Source organism: Notolepis coatsorum (assembly GCF_963971535.1).
Source record: "Notolepis coatsorum genome assembly, chromosome: 5".
Classification (NCBI taxonomy): Eukaryota; Metazoa; Chordata; class Actinopteri; order Aulopiformes; family Paralepididae; genus Notolepis; species Notolepis coatsorum.
In genome coordinates this window covers 186,657,419-186,674,238 of record NC_140169.1, presented here as the reverse complement: position 1 = coordinate 186,674,238, position 16,820 = coordinate 186,657,419, and the positions used below count along the sequence as shown (strand labels likewise).

The window sequence follows — 16,820 nt, the reverse complement described above, 5'->3', positions numbered from 1 at the left end:
AGTTGTTGTCCTCTAGATGTGTATATTCGGCATGTTTAGCAAGCTTGAGAAACTCTTTAATTTCAGGCAGCAATTCGCTGAATCGTAGGACTGTTTTTGGAGGTAAATCCGTGCAGTGTTTCTTGTGCATCGTTGTATAATGCCGCTCCAAATTACCCTTTTTCGGCACAGCCACGGTTTGTTTGCAAATCAGACAGACTGATTTTGCGTTGAAATAAACAAAAAAGTAAGCCTCCTCCCACTCTTCATGGAAATGATATGTTTTTGGTCTTTTGGCTGCTCCGGTTCTGCTTGCGGCGCTGACGCTGGTGCTCTCCGGCAGCTTGTCGGAGGCGGCGTTGGAGCTGCTCCCTGGCGGCGGCAGCTCGTCGGAGGGTCCTGGCTCTGGCGGCAGTGAGGTCTTGCTGGCGTTGTTGAAAAGTAGCGTCCTCTGAATAAACCTCTTTTTTGCTGGTGGTGTTCCATTCATCTTGCAGTTTCGAGTGACTCAAGGCTGGTCTCAAAGCCACATTTATACTGTACCTGCCAGGTGATGGGCCCGACCCCCACTCATGCCACTCCATGAAAACAAAGGCATCAATTTGCATCCCTATGGGTGAAGCTCGCTGTCCGGAATGTATGGAATGTAGACGGTATCGATTGGCTCAGGCTGCCTGACACAGACAGGACTGCTCGAACGTTTTTTGTCCTCCCCTCCAAATCAAATCAAATTAAATGATTTTCCAAAATAATCTCGCGGTCTACTTGAAACCAGCGCGCCATCTACCGGTCGATCGCGATCGACTGGTTGGGCACCACTGCTATAAAGTATAGATTTAGCTCTACAAAAAGACACCGGTCTGTTTACAAAAGCTGGTCCTCAACCACTATATTAGACGGGTCCCAGCGGTCGCCAATGTGTTAAAAGGACCAAACCAGTCTAATTTTGACTTCTCGCAATTACCGCAATTATCTTTAACAGATTTTGTGTGCATGAGTATTACCTCTGTTTTAGTAGATCCTACATTTCACACTACCAATGATGTTGAAAAACAACAAACTGATCATACGGTTATGCATGAAAGTGAATAGATAATACAAAGTCATTGTATCAAAAATAAACAAAAACATAATATTGTTTGATCAAATTATGCCTACACATAATACCTTATAGAGCATTACCCTGACTCAATACCTATAATATCATAATACCTTATAAAACATTACCTTTACTTAATACCATAATACATTATAAATAATTACCCTTACTCAATACCCATAATACCTTATAAAACATTACCCTTACTTAATACCAATACCTTATAAAACATTACCTTTACTTAGTTAATACCGATTATACCTTACCCTTACTCAATACTAGGGATGTCCGATATTATCGGCCGATAGGCATTAAAATGTGATATCGGAAAATATCGGTATCGGTTTTAATTTTTTTTTTAACATTTCTATAACCTTTATTTACCCAGGCAAGCAAGTAAGAACAAATTATGATTTTATTTATTGTCAAAAGTATGCATAATGTTGTGTTAATTCCACAACAAGAGATATGTAAGGGATAATGTATAGCTACGAGGTCATTGTCGCAAAATAATTGACCGACACAGAGTTTAGAATAACGAGGCGCCTCGCCGAGGTGTTCTTTAAACATAGTGAAGGTCAATTATTTTGCGACAATGACCGAGTATAGCTATACATTATCCCGCTTATTACATGGCTAACTTACGCAGTTCTGTTCTGTCGCTCCGCCCTGTCATCGCCGGCAGCTTCCCCGGCAGCCGGCAGTGTCTGATTGCACTGATGTCAGTGGGCTTGATTGCGAACAGCTGCACACAGCGGTCATTATTGCTCAGCAGAGGTCCGTTATCGAGTAATAACGGACCTCTGACGAGCGCTATTGACCAATCACAATCAAGCATTTCGGCGAATGTTAAAACGCCATGTAATAAGTAATGTTAATTACCTGAATTTATTCCATTTTTTGGGGGGGGAAACCCTGCATATATCGGTATCGGTTGATATCGGTATCGGAAATTAAGAGTTGGACAATATGGGTATAGGTAAAAAAGCCAATATCAAGCATCCCTACTCAATACCCATAATACCTTATAAAACATTACCCTTACTTAATACCAATACCTTATAAAACATTACCTTTACTTAGTTAATACCGATTATACCTTATAAAACCTTACCCTTACTCAATACTCAAAACAGCAGTAAAAGGTAAATGGAGCAGAACAATATCTGGATACATGAGCAGATGCATTTGGGTGGACATAAAAATGTTTAATTCCACCTAGAATAAGTAAGCTTACCTGACATATTGAAAAGCCCTCGTTTGTGATCCAGTGCCATATACCTACAACAAGAAATAAGTTGATTACGCATCTCAATGTAGTGCAAGAGAGAGAGGGAGTCCAGAGAGAAGGCCATACAGTACATCCAATGAACAATCAGCTCCTCTGAAAAATGGAAATACAATCTATATACATCTATAATTCTAGCATACAACTATATATTTCTACTTTCCCACTTTTGTTTTCAGTTTAGCATGTTAACTTCTATTTGACTAAAATATCAAATACCGATCCTCACCCTGATCCAAACCCCACAGGAATGAAGGTTGTTCAGGACAAGCGAGATTATTATTAATTATTAATAATATTATTATTTAGGTGAATGAAACGCCTACTCAAAACTCGCCTACCGACTTCAACATGTTCCATACAGTGTTAATAGTTTCCACTGACTGAATGAGTGAAGATACAGCACACAGTTAGGCTTAAAATACGTACAGTGAGTGGCTCTCCCTGTAAAGCCTGCAGGATGAAGTTGCTGACCACGCGTCCGTCGTTCATGTGCATCCTGGAGCCGAATGTGTTGAAGATTCGCGCCACCCTCACCTCCACTCCCTCCTGTGGGCAAAGAGACAGGAAATTAAGACCGCGTGGGTTACTAGAACAGATAAAAGAACGGCAAGAGGACAGGGCTTATTGAGGAAATTTGGGATTAGTGTCCCGACTGTGGTCGCGCAAGAAGAAATTAAACAGAAGACTGTTGTTCAGTCTTACTCAGCGTTATTACTCAGCAATGGACCCCCTGTGTCTTGAAAGGTTACCGGTAGTAGTGCGGGGGTCCTTTAGCAAGTTGTTCTTTTTGGTGTTTTGAAACTCCTCTTCATCCTCTCAATGCCAGTGGAGAATGGTGGAACTGAATCTAACCTCTAAGGGTGATAGTATGGCCTAGATGGTGAATGTATTATGTACTGCATTTATTTTGAGTCTGCTGACCACATAAAACATTGTACAACGTGTGCCTCACTTTCACACACACACACACACACACACACACACACACACACACACACACACACACACACACACACACACCTCCTGGGGCACTGAACCCCCCAACTCCTCCAGGGGCACTGAACCCCCACACTGCTCCAGGGGCACTGAACCCCCCCCAGGGGCACTGAACCCCCACACTGCTCCTGGGGCACTGAACCCCCACACTGCTCCTGGGGCACTGAACCCCCACACTGCTCCTGGGGCACTGAACCCCCACACTGCTCCTGGGGCACTGGACCCCCACACTGCTCCTGGGGCACTGGACCCCCACACTGCTCCTGGGGCACTGAACCCCCACACTGCTCCTGGGGCACTGAACCCCCACACTGCTCCTGGGGCACTGGAGCCCCACACTGCTCCTGGGGCACTGAACCCCCACACTGCTCCTGGGGCACTGAACCCCCACACTGCTCCTGGGGCACTGGACCCCCACACTGCTCCTGGGGCACTGGAGCCCCACACTGCTCCTGGGGCGCTGCACTACAGGTGACCCTACGCCATGACGTCTCAAGCGTGTGGGGAACCATGTGCATAATGTAACTAGTAGGGATATCCAAGAAGATGAATTTGAATTGCCTTTTGTAAATTGTCAATAAAGTTCTTCTTCTTCATCATCATTCTGAATATATTTTAAAGGCATCAATAACCTGATCCATATTTCATTCAATAATTGCCCCACGAGGAGAAGCGGAGTGCATTTCTCAATAACCGCACAACTGGTAGTACATCATCCCACTTATACCATGGCCACTTGCCATGTCAATAACTCAGTCGTAGCCTCAAGTATAGCCATTGTTGCAAGTTGAATTGCGAGAACGGAATGTGCCATGATAAGTGAAGGATAAGTGAGGAATAAATTGCCTCTCCACATCCCAATAGCTTTGCTAGCTCCATCTTGGAAAAAGAATGATCGCCCAAAAGAATAATCTTGCGTCTCTGATCTAACTATACATGCATAACACAGCAGTGCAAAACTATTAATGGACCAGTATTCGATGCAAGCACACTGATGCCAGAGCGCACTCAGCTGAGTGTAGCGAGATGCAGCACATCCTACCTCCTGATCAGCAACATTGTAGCAAACTTTGCTCCAGAGACATACCAGGGGTAGTCCAATTATTATATTAGTCTAATTATATATATTCAAACACTCTTTAGTAGGGTTGGGTAATGAACTCTGTACTTTTACTACAGAGTACCAATTCGGGTTAGATCGGTGCTATATTTTGGTACCATTTTGGTCATTTCATAATAGACAAAAGACCAGCGTGGACCTTACATTTTGACAGCTATGACATCTAGCTCTTCAGCCCCGTGTTCGACAGCCCTGTGACAACTCCTCTAACGAGTCACGCTGTTTCTATGTGCAGTGAAAACTCTGCAAGCAACGGGTCCAATGAGTCTAACGTGCTTTGTATTCCCGCCATTCGTGTATGCCCACGTCACGGTAAAAACCTTAACTAACGTTAGCAGCTGCTAACACTAACTAAGCTAACCTAACCCTGAAACTGCACAGCACAGGCACATCAAGAAATACGTTTGTTATTAGAGAGAGTGAAGTACCGAGAAAAGGCACCGTCGGGTACCAGTATCGATTCCCAGGTACTGGTATCGGTTCAAATGTGAACGGCACCCAACCCTACAGTACTCTTTAGACAAGACTGACAAATAGACTAGGCTACTACATATTTGCAAGGCTTTTTCTCTCCATGTACGTCATCCCATCCCTTGCAAATGAACTCACAAACAATGAACACGTACTTGAGGCTACAACGCATTTGACATGAAAAGAAGTTATTGATTTGGGGACAATGAGATGTCTGGCTAGCAATCCGGCCTTTTCTGTCAAACATAGTCAGATCATATCCATGTTTGTTAACCATAAGCAAAGTGATTGACTGAAAGGCTTGCTAACAAAGTATTTTTATGAGTCATTGTCATTGGCACACGGGATACATTTTCCTTCACGGTTTTCTGCCAGAAAGCGCATTCATTTTTAACTGTGATGAGGCTCTAGCTGTGCAGTATATCAACAACAAGTATTGACCCAGGCCATGGTATGATCGAATGATTTTGTCCCCAAAAACTCAAAAACAGACTCACTATTTTGCCATCTGGTATAAACAGAATCACCAAAATACACAGAAAATCTCCTCATATATTCAACCAGGCATTTCTTAATCTGGTGTAAATAGCATTCTCATCTCCAGGCAAAAGACACAGCAGTGTCGAGCCTTGAGAACATAATATCCCGGGAGCACGATGTGTGTACAGATCAGCAACACTGATGCATTCCACTAGAAGGGATTGGGAAAGATTTAGGGCTAGATCCACAAAGAATGGATTGCACGGTGCTAGTTGCACCCTTACTTACAATTCATTATGAATTGAAAATGGGGGACCCTGATGTAAACAAGACGAAAGTCTCTCTGGTCTGCATCCCCTTAACAAGTGTGTATTGAGCCGTACTCTATTGTATCCATTCTGCAATCTGTTAATAACATTTTCATTCAATCAATCACCGTGCAGATTGATTGATTGAATGAAAATGTTATTAACAGATTGCAGAATGGGTACAATACAGTACGGCTCAATACACACAATTGTTAACACTTTAACTGCCAGAAGACGTGTTACAGCGTCCTTCCCGGCCATGCTCAAGTTGCTGAAGGACGCTTTACAGCGTCTTTAATATCAATATTTCAAAAATCTGTGATCGGATTCATATTTCCCCTCCGCTGGCCTGAGATCCACCAGGAGGACCCACTGAGCTCTCTGGCGGTTCAGGAGCGCCATCTGGTGGCCGATCTGCGCAATCGCCAAACAGGAAGTGCTGTGGAGGTTGTGCTGGTCGGCCATATTACTTCCGGGCACTCGGTTTGGCTCCCGGCACTCTGGCTCGTCACAATATATAGCGATCCATTGCCAATAACTCGATAAACATGATTTGGACGTATATACCATTATACAACCCGGAAATGGACCGGGTAAATCGACATCCCATAATGGTAAATTTTCTACTCTACGCTGATCGCCCAACGGCGCGAGGAGACTGGGGTGAGTTTTAGCGTGTAAAATTACCGTCTTCGATACTAACTGCTATGATCAACATTTGACCCACATTAGATGATTGGTATAACGCTGCCCACGGAATTATAAACGCCCCCTAGCCCATCCGGTCAACATAAGATGACGTGTAGTAACTTCTAGAAGTACGTCTAGTTGGAATTTTTTATATCGCGCCGATTGCCATAAAACTGTATTGCATCATCAATATAATGCATTTGGGGCTATATATCACGTTCTGGAGAAAGCTGCAGAAAGAGATGAAAACATACTTATACATTAGACCATACTTTAGTATGAATATGTGAATGAAAAAGTTTAACGTTGCTACACAATGAACAATACATATAGGACTTTGAATGGGCCCTAATAATGGCAATGTAGCAATATAATTTAAAAAGTTATAGCCATGCAAAGAAGGGGTACTTCTCCATAGACAAATAGAGCTGGCAATCTATGGTATATCATGAATTTAACCCATGGCACCCAAAGTGTTAAGGGGAGAGAAAGACTTTCGTCTTGTTTACATCAGGGTCCCCCATTTTCAATTCATAATGAATTGTAAGTAAGGGTGCAACTTGCACTGTGCAATCAATTCTTTGTGGATCTAGCCCTCAGTGTCCCCTCGTACTCTATGTGTTTTTTTTTGTTTTTATGAGCATTCTGAAAGGTAAACACACAAACTAAACAGAATTAAATTTGTAGCAATCTACATTTCATCTGTGACTAACTGAATGGTAGCCCGTGTAGGATTTCCTAGAAATATATCACTGTCAAAGACATTGTCATGGACAGTGTAGTTAATAATTTCTGCTCCCTGCTGCTTTTGATGAGCATGACTTTGTGGATAATTTAAGCCTGAGAGCTCCCCGACTAGAACACATAAAAGCACTTAGCACCTCATTAGGACTACAGTTTGAACTTTATACCAGCGATAATGATTTACTGGAATTACAATGTGTCACCGTAACTACTTTCACAGTGGTATATTAATCAGAAAACCCTACATAAAGAAACCTTAGGGAGATATAATCATAAACGCATCTTAACAACTTATGAGAAGAGATAAGATAGGGGGATTAGTATTACGTGAGGACCCATGCTAATAGAAAATCACCCCCCGACCTGTGATTTCCAGATGAGCAGCAATTATTACAAATTACTAGAGATACCGATGTAATACTAGTCCTGTGCGAATAGAACTCAAGTCTAAAGCCCTATTTGCACATGACTTCAGGGGTAGGGCCCGACAAGCCTAGTGCTTCTCCCTAGCCCTTTTTCGGACAATGCTGCAATAGCAGCTGGTAAAACGTTGGCGATTTACGGAATGACCGTTATTATGTGTCCAAAGCATGAAATAAAAAATAACTGAACTGAACTACTGTAGTATTACCTGGGGACCTCTAGTAAATTGTTGGAATTGTGGAGAACGTCTGAGAATCTGCCATCTTTATCCTGTTCGAATCTGCCATGTCCGCAATTTGTAATTTAACGATTCCAGCGCAATATTAGTATAATATAATATTAGTCCTGTGCAAATCGGCATCTCAGTAATTTGGGGTTAGAATCTGTTTTTGCTAGTAATATAATCAATACAGGAGGGTTTTTAATGCATTTTCAGTGCAAACGCCAAATCAATCTCAGCATGGTGATCAATAGGCCTACAGTTCCTTCTTAAAACATTTATTTCCATCCAAAGTAGGTGTACATACTGTAAATGTTATCCAATTCACAATTGTTCCCCATAGTCATAGATTTGATTCATCATTGAAAGAAATTGTTTAGTACTCTGCATGGTTGTAGTATTGCTTCAGGCAGTGCATTTGCCGTTGTTTGGAAATTCGTTTTGAGGTGCCACGTGAAACAATATTCTTTTTATCACGCACCCCAACCTCGGGAAACCTCTGTAAAAACGTATCCCGGGGGTTATGTTCCATTACCATGGATCCCCACATAATACTAGTCCCATGTGAATAGGGCTTAAATCTCCTGGCAAGATGAAAGACTTGGTCTGTTTATATTTATAAGGTTATTCTTGGTTGGCTACGGATCTACATCCTTCAGAAAAGTGTGGGAAGTTATTGTCTTCGCTCCCCAGACTTATTCCTACCATCAGTCCTTAAAGCCTGTACTGAATTGGGGAAAAGGGGTATTTAAGTATGCTGCTCGCTCCGTTTGGAATCAGTAAAAAAATTATCTGAATTTTAGGTCAGTTTTAAGAGGCTTTAAATGTGCTATAGATAACATTCACTAGATGTCACATTAGACACAAAGAAACATCCGTGTTGTCAGATATTATTTCTTAAGTGATTATTGTTGCTCTCAAAATGCATTTAAATCCATATATTTATACTCAACTCTTCAATGCCTGATCATGCCATAGTATCAAACAACTAATGTTATGCTAGCAGGCATTACGGTCACTAGCGTTGCATAAGGTTTGCAAACAGTGAATATGATCCAACAGTATGTTTAACACAAAGCTTAGGTAGCTTTCCAGCCATCTAGGGGGGGGGGGGGTGGTACATTAGATCTATCCAAAGCATTTGATACAGTGGATCATCCTTTGCTTTGAAAATTATATAATATTGGTAGGTATGGGTAGAAAAACCTGTGACTGGTTTCAGAATAATTTGTTTGAGAGTCAGTGTGTGCCCACTCAGAATTCTTAGAGATAACAAAGTGTGTTCCACAGGGTTCAGTCCTGGATTCAGTCCTCTTCACTATTTATATAAATGTTATTGTCTCCCTATTGGATGATTGTCAGGCTCATTTATATGCAGATGATACAATTATATACTGTATTGCTGACACTGCTCAGATAGCTATGGAGAAGCTGCAGCTTTCTTTGAACCCTCTGGCAGTGGTGCGTTATTGAAATCATCGGGGGTTGCACGCACCACGTGCATGCGCGCTCCCGGCGCGTGCGCGCGCTCCCGCGAATGCGCATTTAATGTCCCCTCGCTTGAGCACAGACTAAAGACAGTGCCTAATTGCCTCTATGAATAGAATGTAACACATGTCTTCACAACAAGTTAGGTGTGAATGTATCTGAGAACGTATTTAACACACCTGACGACCGGCGCTATTGATATGCAAATAGCGAGTACTTATCATGGGGTGGCACGATAGTAAGACATGTATTCAAGCTGTGCTGAAGACTAGAGAGAGAGTGCCTGTACTGGGCTTTGACTTGAAAATTGACTAACAAAGGGAACAACAACAATGGTGAATGTTGCCTTCTGGGAGTGTAGTCTTTCATCAAATGGCTGAGAATTGTCTTTCATTCTTTCAAAGCCCTGATCTAAGATTTGGTATGAAGTTGTAGTTTCATATTATGTAAAAAAACGAAAAATGTGAAAATCCCCAGAAAGGGGGGGGGGGGGTCGCCCAGACTCCTTAACACATTCCCTGCCAAAGACGAGTTTACTCGTTATAGCCCGCCAATCGTTGGCCGCCAACAACGAGTAAACTCGTTGTTATAATCGTTATTTCTTTTATTCGCCGTTTCCATTCATAATTCATCCAGCAAGGCTGTGGGAAAATCTGGCACTCTGTCTGAGATAGCAATGGCCCGATACCGCCGCCTGGTGGTATTCAGCCGATGTTGCACTTACTTTCTGCAGGAAGCTTGGCTCTGTGAGTCAGTGAATGTCGTCCGGGCGGAATTTTCTTGTAACGTGGAACCAGATACAGACTCGAGTGCATTGGATCGCCTTCGAGACGCAAGAATCATTATGCTTTTGGAGCTTATGGCGTCGGCCAAACGGAAATACGATCTAGCAGATGGCAATCAAATAATTGGAATATTCTTTCCGCAGTCTCATCGGCCAGAGGTAAGAGCAATCCAACGTTAATTACAGCTTGATTGTCCATTGTTGTTTTCATTGGAATCGATCTGATCAACGTATGCTGTTGTACTAACGAATGCCGTTATTGACAATCAATTAATCATAAACGACCCCCTCCCCCATTTCCTGCATGCATGATGGAACATAATATCGATCATATGCATTTGAATTTTTTATTGTAGCATGTATAGGGATGAAATGCCAATGGATTAAGTATAATATGCATCCCCCTCAATTGACTCTAAATAAAGAGCATACAACAACATAAAATAGATTAAAAAAATAATAATAATGCTTTTAAGCTGAACATTAACATAATGTAATGGACCTCGCATCACGTCAGACGGTTCTCTGCCTCGGCCATTAAAATAGGTTAATGTACGGCTCAATAGGCATTACCCCTTACTTAATAACATACTTGAAGAGGACACATCACCCACTCTAATTTAGCAAAAACTAACAAAAGAAAAACTAAATGCCTCCTCAGATCAAGGCTTGTCATGTTAATTATCTGCACGGCGTCCATTACAGATGCTACACACACACGCACACACACGATGAACAAGGTCACTAGAGTCTGAGTATCAATACAATTTACATAAAAGGTGAATAGGTCCTACCTTGTGTTCTAGTCAGGAATACAAACAAGACAAAGACACCTCCTTGGGGGTGTGGAGCACGTTACAATGGGCAAAACACGCAAATATGCAGTGCATGCTAAACAAGGACACAATGGGGCCAACATGATGAAGTGGGCCTCTTGGAAGATCTGCATGTGCATTGGTGTGCAGTGACTTGTAGGTAGGGCTGGACGGTATGGTCTAAAATCTATATCACGGTATAATTCGAAGCATAGACGGTACGGTATATATCACGGTATATTAATTTATCTTAAAATGTCTATATAAATGCTTCTGAAGGGGTAAACACTGGTATGGCAGCTATTACTGTACTCTTATTACTAGGACATATTTCACATAGTACAGAGGTATTTTAAGAACATTTATTGTGCAAAACTGCAATTAAAACTGCGTTATAAACTCATTCTATTACTTTTGTCATTTTTTTTTATCTACTTTTTCTCCTCCTTTTTTCTGTGATTTTTCTCCCCATCCCAATTTTTACCTCTCGTGCCAATTCTCCCTCCCCTGTCCTGATCGTTGCTCGCATATGCCCCCCACTGGCTGGTTGTAGGGAGGATAGAAGCCTTGCATCACATGTCCCCTCCGATACATGTGGAGGCAGCCTGTCACATCTTTTCACCTGCCAGCGCGGACGCTCATTTGACGAGGAGTAATGTGTAGGAGTCTCACACTGCCCCCGCCATTTTCCTGACTTTGCTGTGCAGGCGCCCCAACAGACCTGTAGGAGTCACTGTTCACAACGACCAGACTACCACCCTTCGACTTCCCACCCGCTAACTCTGCCAATTGAGTTAGTATGACGGCCGGCCCAAGCCGGAGGCAACGCCTACAGCCGGATTCGAACCCGGTGTCTCTTGCGTTGGTGACGAGCGCAATGTCCGCTGCGCCACCCAGCCGCCCTCTATTACTTTTGTCTTGTGACTTTCTCTAATAGTGAGGCTATGACAAAAAAAACAAGACCTCTAATTCACTACCCGCTCATATTAGTGTTGTTGACGATTGCGTTATTTCTAGTCAGAATAAAAATGTTCTTGCATTTAATAAACACTTTGCAGTTGCTGGGAACCCGTTTGATAGAGAATATCAGACTTCTTCCTGTTGATGTTAATGTTGATATAGACACCGATTGTGTGAGTCCTGTGGATCACACCCGTCAATTCTCCTTTAGTCCCTTTTCACATGAGGTGAGGATAATTTGGACTATTTTTTTTTCAAAAACTGGCTTCTCCATGAATCAACAGGAAGATTTCCTATTGTCTGGAAATCTGCCCATTAGATCAAGTTGCAAAAAGAGATGATTTAAATAATTACCGTTCAATCTCCAAGTTTCCCTGCTTAGTGAAAGTCTTGAAGTCTTAGTAGTGAATAATCAATACAAGTCCTTTCTCTCAAATCACTCTGTACTAATCCCACACCAATCATAGCACATTATAACCCATCTTGAGTTACTTATGACATAATATCGGCTTTAGACAAGAAGAAACAATGTGCTGCGCTCTTTATTGATCGGCCAAAAGCTTTTGATATGGTTAATCACCATTTACTCTTGGAAAAAATTTACTCAATCACTCATGGACAAACTAAAAATCTATAACTCAAATGTCAAATCCACTGTACTTTATGGATCCAAAACCTGGCAGACAACCACCAACATAATCAACAAACTACAGACATGCATTAACCGCTGCCTCTGACACCTCCTGGGAATCTACTGGCCCAACACACTCTTGACTGGGGGTTGGGACACAAGGAAACACTGTGCTGCCCTCTTTATTGATCTGACAAAAGCTTTTGATACGGTTGATCACCAAGTAGGCAGCACGGTGGTGTAGTGGTTAACACTGTCAACTCACAGCAAGGTCCTGGGTTTGATTCCCGCTTGGGGACCAGGTTACCGGGTTGCCAGGTAGGGTATCTCCCGGGCCTTTCTGTGTGGAGTTTGCATGTTCTCCCTGTGCTCGCAAGGGCTTCCCCCCAAAAAGAAAAAAAAGGAAAAACATGCAGAACAGATTGCGAACGCTGTCGCGTCCCTGGCAAAGACAGACAGGAGCACTTGGATTGGTCCTCGGATGCGGCCCCACATCGCAACCCATGTCTGCTCCCGGCTGCCCTTGGGGGGAAGACGGGATGGGTCAAGCACAGAGAGGACATTTCTACAGCAACCCATAAAATGGGTTAGCTACTATTGGTTTGGATAGAAATGCATGTGATTGCGTGATCTTGCATGACAAGATCCCAGCCGAAGCCCTCAAGGCAGACAGGGAAACCTCCACCAACCAACATGCTTCACCATCTGGGAGGAAGAAAATGTCCCATCCAATTGGAGAGATGGCAACCTTGTGAAGATTCCTAAGAATGGAGACCTCTCAGGGAGTGCAAAAACGACCAAGCAATAATGCTGCTTTCAACACCAGGGAAGATGCTCAATCTTTGGAGACCAAAGAGTCACCCTCAGAATTATCATCGAGCAATCCATCAAAAGAGCACCCATCAAGAGTTGCAATGTCAAGTTCTCCATGAAGGATGCATATCAGAGGCCTTTGATGTCCTGACTGGGTTGAGACAGGGATGCTTGCTCTCGCCCTTCCTCTTCCTCCTCTGCATCGACTGGACTATGAAACAGGTAACCAGCAATAGCCAAACCAGCATACAGTGGAGCCTGATCAAACAGCTAGAATACCTCGATTTTGCAGTACTAGCAAACACCCACTAACGGATGCAGGAAAAATCACATAAACTAGAGATAACTGCTGTTTCGCTTGGGCTCATAATCAGTTCCAAAACCAAAGTAATGTGAATCAACAACAAAAACATTGCACCAATAACCATGGATCAAAACAAGCTGCAGGAAGTAGCCAGTTGTACATACCTTAAATCAGTATAATCACTGTGGATGGAGGAACATATGAGGATGTCAAAGCCAGAATCGGAAAAGCAAGGAGAACATTTAACATCTTAAAAAAGTTTACTCAATCACTCAAGACCAAACTAAAAATGTATAACTCAAATGTCAAATCCTACTCTACTTTAGGGATCCAAAACCTGGCAGACAACCACCAACATAACCAACAAACTACAGACATTCATTAACCACTGGCTCTGAGGCCTCCTGGGAATCTACTGGCCCAACATCATCACAAACGTTAACCTGTGAAAAGTCACCAATCAAGAGGAGAAAATGGAACAGGGTAGGTCATACACTCAGGCCAAACAAATCACTCTAAAATCAGGCCCTAACATGGAACCCACAAGGCAAGAGGAAGAGAGGAAGAACTACTTGGATAAGAATTACAGAACAGGAGATGAAGGCGGAAAGGGCAACAACTGGATCGGATGGCACAAGACCGGAGAGGATGAAGGGGAGGCCTGTGTTCCTTAGGGAATTTAAAAGCCTATGTATTTTTCATTAATATTATAATAAAAAAAAAATTCTTTTGCATACTTGTTCTAAACAGGTGCGTCGGAGAGGCACAGGCATCACATCAAAAGACAAAAGTCTTGACAGATGCCTCATTGGATGACCGAAATGTACAGTAGTATTTATTAATAAAGTTATTCTAGAAAGCCCAGGATAAAGGAAACATCAATAGGCTACGAGGGAATTATTGTGTTCTTAACAAAAGGAGAAATGTTCATCTGTATTTATCACACAAGATATACTGCACCCTACATTGTAATGGGATATCCATTGATTCACGCAGACTTTTTTCTGCAGTGCAATCAGGTGAAAGGAGAACAAGTGCCTGTGGAAACTGATCATAATTAATTCTATACTGACTCTGCAACTGCATTTTCAAGTATAGGTCAGTAGTGTAGAAACGGGTGTCACCCAGGGCTCGGTCCTAGGACCCCTTCTCTTCTCTCTCTACACTAAATCACTGGGTAACATTATCACGTCTCATGGCTTCTCGTATCATTGTTATGCCGATGATACTCAACTCTTCCTCTCCTTCTCTCCCTCAGATATCCACGTCTCTGAGCGGATCTCGGCCTGTCTGTCCGACATCTCCGCCTGGATGACGACCAACCACCTCAAACTGAACCTAAGCAAAACAGAATTGCTCCACCTGCCGGCCAAATCCTCCCCCCTGACCGACCTTTCCATCACAGTCGATAATGCAGCTGTGACCGCGTCCCCGACCGCCAAGAACCTTGGTGTCGTCCTCGACAACCAGTTGAACTTCTCTGCTCACATCGCAGCGACAACCAGAACCTGCAGATTCCTCCTGAGCAACGTCAGAAGGATCCGCCCATTCCTGACAAAAGAAGCCACCCAACTCCTCGTCCAATCAACAGTCATCTCCCGCCTCGACTACTGCAACGCACTGCTCGCTGGCCTCCCGGCCACCGCCACCAAGCCTCTTCAACTCGTCCAAAACGCAGCGGCCCGCCTGATCTCAAACCTACCGAAGTCGGCCCATGTCACCCCACTTCTTAGGGACCTGCACTGGCTCCCCATTGCTGCACGTATCCGCTTCAAGGCCCTCGACCTAGGGAACTGCTCCCGCCTACCTCCGGTCAATGGTCTCTAACTAAACACCCTTAAGACCCCTACGCTCTGCATCTTCTGGCCGCCTCAGACCTACTCCTATATCAAAGCTCCGGGAGGGTCATCAAAGAGAAGCCGCCTATTCTCAGTCCTTGCCCCACAATAGTGGAATAAACTACCCACCCCAGTTAGGACAGCCGAATCCCATCCAATCTTTCGCCGTCGACTAAAGACGCACTTCAACCATTATCTGAAATAATAAAAATAAAAATAAACTAACCCTAACTAACCTTACTGTCATGCACTTGTCCTAATAAACTAACCTACACTGTAACACGCAACACTTTGATAAGCATTGTTACTCAGCTGATAAGAGTTGTACCCTTCCTGATGACTTGTCGTACAGAACTTGCAAGTCGCTTTGGATAAAAGAGTCATCTAAATGACTAAATGTAAACGGAATTAAATTAAATGATTTTGTCAAGTCTGAAGTCATCCGAGTCTGACTAGAGTCCAAGTTATGTGACTCGAGTTCACACCTCTAAGTTAACTATCTAACAAAGCTAACTGTTGGACATAGCTGCAATGCAATCAACCTACTATTGTGGCTCTACAATTAAAACCACTCCAGGAGGCGTGAATATTAAAGGCAACCAACTTGTGTTCAGCCTTTCGTTCAGCGTTTCTCTGATTGGCCACACGGCCACGTGACCGCGCTGCCGTGCGGCAGAGAGTTGTAGAATTGTTTACATCAGGATGCCACCACCCACTTCAATGACAGAGCTGCCGCGCGGCAGAGAGTTGTAGAATTTTTTGCATAAACTATGCATAAACTATATCTTAAATTATGTGTCTAAGCAGCCTCCACTGATGTACAGTGACGAGTGAATCTGGTAGTTGGTTTATGATGTTACAAACGCGAAATAACGACCGTCTTCCGTTGTAGAATTGTTTACATCAGGGTGCCACCACCCACTTCAATGACAGAGCTCTCATATTTGCGAATGCATAAACTATATCTTAAATTATGGCTATGTGTCTAAGCAGCCTCCACTGATGTACAGTGACGAGTGAATCTGGTAGTTGGTTTATGACGTTACAAACGCGAAATAACATTATACATTATGCTCCGCGAAATAACATTATACTGTAGTTAATCAGTCAGCAGCCTCCACTGATGTTATGATGTTACAAACGCGAAATAACATTATACTGTAGTTAATCAGTCAGCAGCCTCCACTGATGTTATGATGTTACAAACGCGAAATAACATTATACATTATGCTCCGCGAAATAACATTATACTGTAGTTAATCAGTCAGCAGCAGGGTTAGAAATTAACATTTTTTTTCAAGGGCTTTTTTTGCCCCCCTTAATTGATTTTCGGGGGCTTTTTTTTGTATTTCGGGGGCACAACATT

The 16,820-nt window shown here is 43.0% G+C and overlaps 1 protein-coding gene across 1 annotated transcript in view; it reads right to left on the bottom strand.

Annotated features, from left to right (window-relative positions):
- Window positions 1–2,311: 2,311 nt before the first annotated feature.
- The window catches only part of uxs1 (UDP-glucuronate decarboxylase 1), a gene marked incomplete at its 3' end in the record, with an annotated part of 129,316 nt that continues 114,807 nt past the window's right edge, over window positions 2,312–16,820 (bottom strand). The window contains exons 10-11 of the mRNA XM_084314388.1: window positions 2,796–2,915; window positions 2,312–2,359 (exon numbers count right to left, since the gene is read on the bottom strand). Of these exons, the coding sequence (XP_084170514.1) occupies window positions 2,312–2,359; window positions 2,796–2,915 (168 nt within the window). The remainder of the gene's footprint in view (window positions 2,360–2,795; window positions 2,916–16,820) is intronic.